The sequence below is a fragment of the Colossoma macropomum genome, unplaced genomic scaffold, assembly GCF_904425465.1.
Source record: "Colossoma macropomum unplaced genomic scaffold, Colossoma_macropomum, whole genome shotgun sequence".
In the NCBI taxonomy this organism is placed as follows: Eukaryota; Metazoa; Chordata; class Actinopteri; order Characiformes; family Serrasalmidae; genus Colossoma; species Colossoma macropomum.
In genome coordinates, this window is record NW_023494805.1 from 39165457 (window position 1) to 39177956 (window position 12500).

A 12500-nucleotide genomic window follows, 5' to 3' on the forward strand; every position below is an offset into this window, starting at 1 on the left:
ACACACAACGTAAAGAGCAACAGGCACTTTCAAATGACGTCAAAACCTAAAAAACGCCAAAAATGGAGATACGAGGTTTGTTCCGACAGCAGCGAAATGCAAGACATAAGCAACTTCACCACGTTACTGAAGGAAATATCACTGTTGAAGCTGCACAGATCCATTTAAAGATGTTTCAGCTGGATCCTCAGTACAGAACAAGTTGGCATTGCTTCAGTCAAGCTTTATAAAAAGTAAAGTCTGTGAAGTTGTTCAACAAAAATCACAAGGAAAAATAATGATTGGTAATATTACAGAAGCCTGGCAACCTCATCTTGATTCATAATATAATAAGGCAACATCGAGCTTGCCTGAGCGTCTCCACTGGAATCTAAAACGCTCGCAAACCCGCGTGTTCCTAGATTTTAGCCAATGACTAGATAACCTTAATCAAGTACCAACTTTAATTGTACACTTGGCCGTATACATACATGTAAAAAATACAGTATGGCAAAGACACTTCCACACAGATTATTCCCTCTTTAGAAAACACTTGAAACACCAGCTCGTGTCACTGGCCCTTCACATTTCCATTAATAGGCATTTTCTACAGTAAAAATCTGAAGTCTTATAAAACCAGAGGCAGGTCCGTACTGCTGACTGGATTACACAAATTGGCAGGATAAGAAATATACTCATTAGAATAATCTCATCATTTTAGGACTGTTAAAGTCAGAAATACAAAATTTTAAGCTCGTCACGCTTGGGTGGGGAAAATAAGGCCCTTTGTTCATGTGGCTGGCCACTGTGTTGTCATTCTGCAGCATGAGATGGAGCTTGGAAGCACGTGATAACGGTTTCATCGTCGTCTCAAGTGTATTCAGTATTACTTCTAATTTTGAACGAAATCACAGAGCGCCTATTAAAAATGCAGTCGGAGGGCGGTATGCAGACATATTGCTCTGAGCTCAACGAAACATTTATATGAGGGCATAATAAACAGAACCTCAGCATGATGTCGGATGATAAACAAAACCCAGTAGCACCCTTAACAAACGGACAGCTAAGTAGAATGCTTTGGTTCGATTTATGCCATTTTATGGACAGCTGGTACTTTGCAATGACCGAAAACATGGAGAACAGTGGACGGAGAGCGGATTCACTCTGCTAAAGTGGACCACAGAAACTGAAACAAGGAGTTGAGGTTTGGGCTGGCCCCAGTGCAAACAGTGGTTTGAAAGTGATGTAGTGTGGCTGCTCTTCTCACAGCTCGTCGCCCATGTGGGCCTTTCGGAAGGCATCTCCGGTCAGCTTCTCCTGAGCCTCCTTCATGCTGGCCACCACTGCAGATAGAGAAAGAGAGATGGTCACTTCAACCATACATGGACTTCGCCTGGTAATCGTGGCAATCGGGTTATTCATTCAGTGGCCATGAAAGTTTTCATTATAAAGTACAGTGCTGTGAAAAAGTCAGAGACCACGCTTCATTTAAGTTCCAGTCAAAATGGCCATTAAGCACAAGTTTTCAGAATCAATGAAGGAAAAGCAGAAAACATTTAAAAGAAAATTACACATAAACCTCAACAACTAAATATAATATCAAAATGTTCAGTATTTAGTTTGTTGCAAGTAATCAAACACATTCAGTGGTGTTGAGGTCTGGACTCTGGGGTGGTCAGTCCATTGTTCAGCTTCTTTGTTTGATGTGTCCGTCTCCTTTTCTCAGTGAGGTTCTTCTTGATCAGCTACACATCCTTTCAGACCCACAGCGCTGAGTCGTCTTCTCACAGCGGAAGGATGGACAGAAACACCTGTGGATGTTTTCAGATCTGAAGCAGCTTGATTTTCTCCTCTCTTTCAGAGATGAAAGCTTTAGGTGCTGTTTATCTGATGGGGGCAGTTTTAGTGTCTACCAGGTCTTGCATGGCTTTTAGGAGTCCCCTTTTCTCTGATTTTAATCGTTTGGAGCTTTGGAAACTCATTTTCTTTTGACTTTCCTCTTCCTTATGCAAGTGGATTAGGTTACATCTAGTTGTCTCAGAAATATCTCCTAAAATGAATAATTTGTGTTTGATGGCCATTTTGACTGGAAATTAAATAAGGGTTAGTCTGCGTATGTCTTCAGGAATCACTGTTTACCCTAGCACCAAGAAAAATTCTTTGCAATTCTGATTGAACATCCTCAGTTATATCCAGCTGTCCATAGGTCCCTGTCTACCAAAATGGGGAGAGATCTATAAACAATAAATAAACATTTCAAAAACATTTGAAATCACAGATAAAACTGGAGAAAAATAGCAAATAATTTGTGGTCTTTAGCTCAAATAACACTCAAAAATATATTTTTTTCTGGTCCTTTGGCTATTACTTGTGTGCATTCCTCCACAACAAGAGGGCAAAGGTCTGACCACACCAACCTTCTTTATGGCTGCTTCTATGGTTATTCCTCTGATAAAGTCTCTGGTGTAAGGACTTTGGTAGCACTGTTGCAAAGACAGAAGCAGCCTAATTTGCTGTTGTGTCAAATGTAAGACTATGATAAATCTGACATTTTTCCTAGTTATGTCTTAAAAAGTCAACTGTCTCTTCTTATTGAACGGCAGGATGTCCTGTAACACAACCGCCATGTTTAGCGATACAAGCTATGCCGTTTACATTTCAACCAGTAATCTCCTCTGGTGTCGTATCTGCTGTGAGAACCAGTTCAAAGCATGTATGATCCAATTAACTAGCTTAAAACAACAATACAGACGATGCCTTTCATGTTCGTTAAACAGTGTTTACAAACTGAAGCAATAAAATCTTGACACCATAAATTAAACAGTGAAAATGCCTGGTGAACTTTGAAGATCATTTTTCTCCCAGAGAAATAAACAGTTATTATCACTAGCTAGCTTTGTAATTAGTATAGACTTTTCTAAAAGGAAGTGCAGAATTAAGCCCACAGTGTTTTGACACATTTCTCATTTACAGGCTGTACAGGCTGCACTGTGGGCTTGCTGAGAACAGCCAGTGCAGATGCTGCATATAGCCTGAGAGAACAACATGCCAGTAGAGTTGCATAAGTAGTAACACACTTTTATACAGACCAAGACAACTTTGACCCCGTTCACACCTGATCACTTCAGGTGACTGCTATCTATATTGTTTCCAGATAAGATTTTAGCCAAATGCATTTACACTTGGTAGTCAAATCTGTCTCTAGACAGCTGGACCGAAATCTGATTGCTGTGTGGGACAGAACATGCAAATCCGCTCATTATGTGGCAACCAGTTACCAATTGTTAATCCATTCAGCCTCTTCCTGTATGACACTGAAGATGGCTGCGGCCTAAAAATGTGTCTGTCCATGTTGCTATTAAGCATTTTGTGTCATCCGGTCCCCAACCATGTGCGTCCTCCATGATTATCTTTCTCGCAGACGTGCAGTGTGTCCCAATTCAGGGGCTGGATCCTTTGAAGGATGCAGTCTACGAAGGCGTGTCCTTCGAAGGCTGCTTAGACCCGCGAAGGCTGAACCGAAATGCAGCCCCTGAATTGGGACACACTGAGGGATCACATGCTCAGGGACGTACTGTATAGGGAGGAGTTTGCGGCTGTACTGGGAGGAGTTTCGGTTGTAGGGATTTTAATCGTCGGATGTGTCTTGGAGAGACGGTTGCGTTTACAGTGCTATGATATGTAGCTCAAATCCATCTCAGTGACCTCCTTGATTTTTATCTGTTGTAAAAGCATCTTGAGTGCGTTTACACTTGCATGTCTATATGGTTTGGCCTCATCCAGATATAATCCAAGATGCATGAAATGACCAGGTGTATATGGGGTCTTTGGCAAATGTTATTGTGTCTGTGAAATCAATGCTGTCATAAGAAAACCTCTTATTCACAAAATGGTATGAGAATGGAAAAAAAGTTTGAGTTTTTATTGTCAAGATTTTTATTCCAGTAAATTTGGTTTCCTAGTCATGAAATGTTCATACAATGTAAAGAGCAGTTGGTATTTTTTTAAATCGAATAACCAAATAAAGGCCATAAATGGAGATATGAGATTTTTTTTATGACAGGAAAAGATGAATCGTTGGGAAACTAGCCTGGTAAAAGTCAGGCTGAATCTTGTGATGTTTCATTTTGTTGTCCATGGATTTCAGTCTGTCACTGACTGCAACAACAGGTCAATAGTGACGTCCACAGAATCCACAGAGCAAAGATGAAACTGAAAGCTTGTGAGATTCAGAATGTTTTTACGAGGCAAACGAAAAACAAACAAAATGGTAACTCTGAAAGCAGAACTCGTGGCTTGAATCCTGTACGTGATGAGATTCAACCACTGCGATCATAAAAGCCAACACTATTTCACAAACATGATAAAAACCTGGTAGTTTTTATCTGCACTATGCTCACCTTGATCTGCATTGCTGTAGAAAAACTTGTAGTTTGGGTTCCCGTTCTTGTTCGTGATCTCAGGGCGGACTTTACCACTGGGATCTACAAGGGAAAATAAAATTATCATCATTAGATCACTGCTCACGTTTCCAGCCTACATGGGTCTTCACCCTGGAACAGTATAGGATAACACCTAACTAGATATAAAAACTTTTATTTCATAATTACGTAACAGTGTGGCCTTTTTCCCCAAAACCAAATCCAAATGCTCTGATTATTCTTTTGAAGACCTGTGGGTTTTTTTTACTCAATTAGCCCCAATGTAAAGTCTGTCAAACAGGAGAAGGGCTAAGAAAGGTTTCTACTGGAGAACTGCTTAAATAACCCAGCTAACAGGAAGTTTCACTTGGTAAAATACGCAAACAAACTGCTTTAGCAGAGCAGCATTAGTGATATTAAATAACATCTTGCTACTGCGTACTGCAAGGTCAAATGTCAATTGTATTACATTTGCTTATGTTTAGTTGCAATCTCCAATAGACAAACTGTGATATACATTTTATGTGAGTTCTAGATTCCAGATCCTAGACGATGCTTTCAATGTCTGTCTAAGTTTACTGAACTGAAACTTTTTTATAACTCTCAGGCAGGTTCAAATAAATGTTCAGAGATCTGCTTGCTTACAAACCTGCCTAAACACCTGCTAGAAGACAGGTAACACTGAGTAAACTTCCAGCTTCCTACTCACAGAGTGCAAGTTAGTTTATTTGATTTACAATCTTTTTATGCATCCTGCAGACCCAATCGATTCATTATACATGCTGAGCGTAGAAAACCAACTATCTATTCTTTGGCAATAAGGCATTTTGCCTCCACAAAAAGAACTCAAATTAACATATAACACATTCAGCTCACATAAACATATAAAAAATAATAATAAAATGCATTCTGAAATCCAGGTTATGCCATTTAAACACACATACACAAGAGGTAGTTTCTTACCCAGAAAGAGTATTCTGGGAATATAACCTCCATCTGGGCTGAAGGCTTCATCTTTTGGCTCCTCTTCATCCTGTAGATAAAACTGAATATTTAGAAGGAAATCTCTGTCCACCACTGGACATCTAGTAGTAATATCTAAATCTGTATATATACCAGAATGTATTCCACAAACACATCTCAGGACATACCAACAGTCATCCAAAAAGAGCCTGGAAGCCCTAGCCAGCTCTATTCACTATGCTACGATATTGCTGGCTAATGGAACCAAGATGTACTCATGTTTATAGTTATTGGAGAAAAATGAATCAATTTCTCCTATTTGTGCACGACATGAAGTCACACAGGCTAATGGTATAAGAAATACTCATATTCTGTGTGAACTGACAGCTCAGTTTGCTAGCATTAACACATTACTATGAGCAAGTAGCCATGGTTACACAAAAAACCATAACCAGGGTCATCTAACCCACTATATTCATATTTCAAACCACCACTGTCCACCAAAGTCCACAAAACGTAAAGCTGAACACAATAACATTGCAAAATAAGGTCAACCCAACCTCCTCATGGTGTGCTAAGTTAGCCAGGTCATTACAGCCCGCTAAAACTGTCTGAATAGTCGGCTCAGATGATCGTTTCATTCAGCATTTCGGCTCGACTCTGCTCTGACTGCTCAAATTAAAAGTCCCCTGTGGAGTTTTGTAACAGCAACTTCATGACAATTCATAAAAGTGTTGTTCGCCTTGGCAATACGCGTTTATGAATTTGGGGGGGCGAAGCTTCTGAAAGAGCACCGAAAGGAGTAACACTGTATGTCAAATATCCAGACCTTTAAAGAGGTATAAAACTGACCATTTCTACTAAGTTAGCCTGTTTATTCACACTATTTAAGTTATCCTAAAAAATAATCCTTAGCAGGCTCATTAAAAAAGCTTTAAAGCTTCCATTTCCAGGTTTAATTTCAGCATTACACACGAGAGTAAGGCATATGTAATCAGTATTACAGAAAGCAAAAGCAGTAAGAGCGCAAGTCATTCTGACTGGAGCGAGATGAATCCATTATGTGATGAGAGAACGTGTGCTGTACTGTTTCAAAGCCTCAGACATAACAGTTCCAAAAGAATTTAAATGTTTTGAGATTGTTTCTACCAACATTACCTAACAGTATTACTTTCTACACACTTCTTCATCAGGTTACATAATAACAGGGAACAATTTCATGCTTTTCACCAGCTACAAGGGCAACACTGGGGCCTTCTGGTGTGTCGTGTTGTGGATATCGCTGTAAACATGACCAGCGCTTCAAATTCTCACCTCCAAGTTAACCATGACAAAGTTGTGAGCCAGCTCCGAGATCTCCTTAGATTCAGCAAACTTCGGCTTCAGTGCTACAAAGACACAAATTTGAAATAAAAGTTTATATTTTAGTCGAATCACAACTGGATCTAATGCTGCGTTCATGACAAATGGGACATCAGACTTTCTCTGAGCTTCTTTCTTCTCACCTCAAAGAGCTGAACTGCCTGAGGTAAGAAAAAAAAACAGATGCTGACAGCAATAAAGTGCATGTTTGGCTTTTTAAAAAGCTTTTACACCAGAGTGAAAGAGTTCTTTGGTTAGCATTTCACTTATTTTAAAAGCAGACGTAGGTTATGGCGGTTTACCGATAAAATAGTGCCAAAAATGACACGGAAGTGCAAAGTTCGCTCAAGAATCTTGACCAGAACTACTTAACTTTACAAATATCCAAGTACTCAAATGTATTTAGTGATATTACACACAAACAGCATTTCATAGACTAAAACAACTAAAAAGCTTACAAACTTATCACTCTTTGGGTGCCGAAATGTTGACATGGTGTCACGGAACTCACAGAAGCTGGAGCTCTTGACAAACTGACACTTTTTTGAGAGGGAATTGCAAGTTGGATGGCTGTTAAAATGGATTCGGAAGCTTCCCTGTTCCCACTTGGGTCATGAACACAGCAAAAAGCCATCTCACACAGTATCTTTGCCTTTCATAGACGTGGACTAATACGAGGACAAAGGCAGTGATAACAGTGAAATATGGTGACCTTCACAAATTATCTGACACTATTTTCAACCTAATCATGATTCTAGAAACAAATCAGAAGAATTTTTCTGTTATCTCCATCTATTTTCTGTCTAATTGTGATTCTAAAACAATAAGGTGACTTTTACAAATTATCTTACACCATTTTCAATCTAATGCTGATTCTAAAAACCTAACCTTGTTAAGATTCTTGTGTGAAACGTGGCCTAAATATTTATTTTAACAAGGTTTTTTTCATATTTAGTGTGTTAAGGGTGACAGCATACCTTTACAGGCACCACACCAGGTCTTGTGGATGATGACCATAACAGGCAGCCCACTGCACAGCATGAGGAAAGATACAAAGATCAGTTCAAAATTGGTGTAAACTAAAAACACATGAAAGCATCGACCAGAATAAATGTACACAGATTCTTTTCTATAAGGATGTAGACAGATGCAAATTGCAGCTGTCACAACTGAAAGGACATTCCACTAATTTATCAAAATTCTGCATAATTAAATGGTAAGATTTGCAGAAATTTTGAAAAAACTGGTGGAATTTCCGTTTAAGCAACTTAAAGTGGAACTCTACTAATTTCCCAAAAAAATCTACATAATTAGATGGTTGAGATGTAAACAAAGTCATTCAGAGTGGTTTGGTGTGAAATGCTCCGTTCTACACACCTAAAAAAAGATTGTTCTTTAAGGGTTCTTTAGTACAGAAAATGGTTCTATAGATCCATGAACACTCACAGAGCCCTTTGCATGATTAAGGGTTCTTTGCATCGTGACAAGGATCTTCAGACTGATGGCGAATGTGCTGAAAATGGTTCTATATAGGACCGTTTTGAAAAAAGTTCTATATAGCACTAAAAAGAGTTCTTCTGTTATTACAAGCTGACATTGTAACAATAGAACTCTGTATGGTGCTATATAGAACCCTTTTCAAAAAGTGTTCTGTGAGTGCACGTTTCAAGATAGAACCGTTTTCTTTAATAAAGACCCCTATGAGAAGCATTTTTTTAAGAGTGTAGAGGAGCATATTGAGTCAGAACTGTTCACAGTGGTGGTGACAGGAACCAGACGTCCCCCTCTAAAAGCTCCCTCACAGAAAGTCAGGAGCATATGACACGGCTATGCATATGCTGCCTCTCTGAGACACTGTTTTACCAGTTTTGTGATGAAGTTTTGGCCAAAAACATCTAATTAATCCAGTTATTTATATCCATTCATGGTGGAGGGATACATGCAGGGTGTTGTAAAGCAAAACAGCCCCCAAAGAAAACATATTTTCAGATTTTCCACTAATTTACCATCATCAGCATTACATACATAAACTCAGAAGACGCGTGGAGGTTCACTGGTGGTTTTGGATGATAAACAAAACGTCTATATTTGTGTTGTAGACATGGTGACTCCTGGTTCTTACCACCACCACTGTAAAGAAATCTGATCAAGTTTCTCCACAGGAGCCATTTCACATCAAACCACTCTGAGTTTGTTTACAACTACGTGATTAAACTGTGCAAAAAAATTGGAAAAAACGGTGGAATTCTCCTTTAAGCAACTTAAAAGCTGACCCCTACCTTGCTTCAGCCTCTTTCTTCCCATCCTCCAGACCTCTCCAGTGGATGTGGTCGCCAAATCCTATTAAAAAACGAGTCAAAGTGCAGAAAATAATCGGACACTCGAATTAGCAGAAAGCAGAAACGGTGACCTAACCTGAGCAAAGGTTCAATGAGAAGGCAGTAGATTAAAGTTAACCCGTTATCGTATGATTTCTATTGCTTTTATAGGCACAAATGAGGTGTGTACAACCGCACTGGAAATATATAATTATTGCATTATCTTTTAATAACACAGGAAAGCAAAGCAGGTGTCCTACTTTAGGTGAACCAGCTGTTTATCAGCGGAGCTGGGGTAGCCGTTAGCTCGCTTATTCGCGACGGCGGCGACAGAAAAATCAAATTAATCCGTTATTATCCAGGCTGGAAACCCCATATTTACTATTTTAGAATAAGACGTGTCCAATTAATGCATAACTAGCATTTTAAGTGCTTTGTATTCGACTTATTTGGTTAGAAAATGTATTATGCTAAAGCTAACAGGTTAGCCGTTGCCTAGCAGCCAAAATGTACCGGTAGCTAACCGGCTAACTAGCTTCCCGGCTAAAGTCAAACAACCCCTTAAACGCTTTTTACGTTACCTTTCCCCGGTCCGTCGGCGGAAACTCCTCCGAGTTGTGTTAGAATGAAAAGTGGTGCGAATGAAAGCAAAGCGACGCTGAGGAAAGCCGACTGCATGGTTTCATTCAGGCGTTAGCATCGAAGGAGGAAACACAACTGCGGCGAGGAGGGACGAGTTCATCCGCTCATCTAGACAAACAAGACCTCGCTTCTGCGCAGCGGCACTCGTTCAGTATCCTGACCCGGACCAAATTAGTTTGGGAATTTTAGCAATTTTAAGATAAAATAAGTCTGTTGGCTGAAAAAAAACTTGTCACAGTGATTTTTTTCCAATTTCTTCTTTTCTACACCCCTCAGGCATAACATTATGACCTTGTTTCTGCGCTCATTGTCCATTTTATCAGCTCCACTTACTATATAGGTGCACTTTGTAGTTCTACAGTTACAGACTGTAGTCCATATTTTTCTCTGATACTTTGTTAGCCCCCTTTTACCCTGTTCTTCAGTGGTCAGGACCCCCATGGACCCTCACAGAGCAGGTACTATTTGGGTGGTGGGTCATTCTCAGCAGGAGTTTTAAACACCTCAGTGTCACTGCTGGACTGAGAATAGTCCACCAACCAAAAATATCCAGCCAACAGCGTCCTGTGACCACTGATGAAGGACTAGAGGATGACCAACACAAACCGTACAGCAGCAGATGAGCTATCGTCTCTGACTTTACATCTACAAGGTGGACTGACAAGGTAGGAGTGTCTAATAGAGTGGACAGTGAGTGGACACAGTGTTTAAAAACTCCAGCAGCACTGCTGTGTCTGATCCAATTGTTCCAGCACAACACACACTAACACACCACCACCACGTCAGTGTTACTGCAGTGCTGAGAATGATCCACCACCCAAATAGTACCTGCTCTGTGAGGGTCCATGGGGGTCCTGACCACTGAAGAACAGTGTAAAAGGGGGCTAACAAAGTATGCAGAGAAACAGATGGACTACAGTCTGTAATCATAGAACTACAAAGTCCACCTATATAGTAAGTGGAGCTGATAAAATGGACACTGAGCGTAGAAACAAGGAGGTGGTCAGAATGTTATGCCTGATCGGTGTATACTGCATCAGACCAAAATCCTGCTTCAACTTCAAAAACCTTGTCATCAATGTTCAGTGTCATCATGATCAATGTACTGCTCAAAGTAATGCCAGGGCACCCAGTCAGGTGTTGGGTGTTGTCCTCTAGCAGCAAACTGTTCCATGGTAGAGATTTTAGGTATAAATGGAGAGGGATGAGAATTAGTTTGTTTTTAAATGTTTTAAAAATCAAGAGGGGTGTGATCATCCTTTAATTCTCTCTGCCTCAGTCAATTTCCTGTCACCTGTGACACCAAAACTTTTATGTAAAAACAGATTTCATAAGTTCCAGTGTCCACCACAGAGGACATCAACAAACTATACTGTTAGGTGGTTAAACTTTTGTGCATATCAATAAAAAACTGCTCTGAAAATTAGCTAAAATGTTGTTCTACCTAAAACATATCAACTACAGGCTTTAGAAACATCATAAATGTATATTTTTCTTTTTACGTCTCCTGCGCCCATAAAATGTGGTTTCTGAGATGGCAGTCGTTTTCAAAAGGCAGAACTCCTGTTGTGAATGACAGACCCCAACAAATGATATATCACTGGAAAGGCCAGGATGTCTCTACATGGCGCACCAGATTTCAGCACTGTGGCTTATATGGTTTTTTAAATATCCTTTCGGGACTCATGTCCTCCACAGAGGACAAAAATGAATTACCAGGTCTTATGAGGATATAGAAGACCATGGCCATTTAGTAAGTCATAATCATGAGAAGGCTTTCCATAATTATGACATAGCATCTCATGTCATAACATCTCCTAATAATGAGATTCTGTCTCATAACTATGACTTAGTATCTCATAATGACGAGAAAGTTTCTCATTATGACTTAATATCATAATAATTACTTAGTATATCATAATAATGAGAAAGTAAGTCATAATTATGAGATGCTCATAAGTCACAATTGACAAAGTAAGCCACAATTATTACTTAGTATCTAATAAAAATGACTTACTATCTCATAATTATGACTTAGCATCTCATACTTATGAGAACGTAAGTCATAATTATAACATGGTAAGTCATAATTATGGGATACTAAGTCATAGTTATGAGAAAGTAAGTCATAATTATGAGATAGCGAGCAATAATTCTGACATTCTAAGTCATCATTATGAGATACTAACTCATAATTATGAGATATCTAGTCATAATTATGACATGGTAAGTCATTATTATGAGATAATAAGTCATAATTATGAGAAAGTAAGTAATATTTTTTGAGATGTTAAGTCATCATTCTGACATAGTCATCATTATGATATGGTAAGTCATTATTATGAGAAAGTAAGTCATAATTTTGAGATGTTAAGTCATAATTATGAGATAGTGACTCATAATTCTGACATAGTAAATCATCATTACAAGATACTAACTCATAATTATGAGATATTAAGTCATAATTGTGAGATTGAATCTCATTATTGTGAGCTACTAAGTCAAAATTATGAGAAAATCATGCTTATGAGATGCTAATTCATAATTTTAAGATTGTAAGTCATAATTATAATATGGTATGTCATTATTGTGAGATAATAATTTATAATTATGAGAAAGTAAGTCATAATTTTGAGATGTTAACTCAGGACCCTGTTCACCCAGCTGGGGAATTAAACCCAGACCTTTCTTGCTGTGAGGTGACAGTGCTACCCACTGCACCACCCAAAAGTTTTGTTCAGGCCCAAAGTTTTATTACACACCTCTATGACCTGTGAATAGCTCAGCCAATTTGCATTGAATTTCCTGTAGTCAC

The 12500-nt window shown here is 39.0% G+C and overlaps 1 protein-coding gene across 1 annotated transcript; it reads right to left on the bottom strand.

Annotated features, from left to right (window-relative positions):
- Positions 1-420: 420 nt before the first annotated feature.
- Positions 421-9825, bottom strand: txndc12 (thioredoxin domain containing 12 (endoplasmic reticulum)). The gene is made up of 7 exons (XM_036597151.1): positions 9625-9825; positions 9005-9065; positions 7703-7755; positions 6678-6751; positions 5364-5433; positions 4380-4463; positions 421-1322 (listed from the first exon to the last, which is right to left on the bottom strand). Exons 1-7 carry the CDS (start codon positions 9719-9721, stop codon positions 1243-1245), a joined length of 519 nt encoding a protein of 172 aa, XP_036453044.1. The 5' UTR covers positions 9722-9825; the 3' UTR covers positions 421-1242.
- Between the last annotated feature and the right edge of the window lie 2675 nt (positions 9826-12500).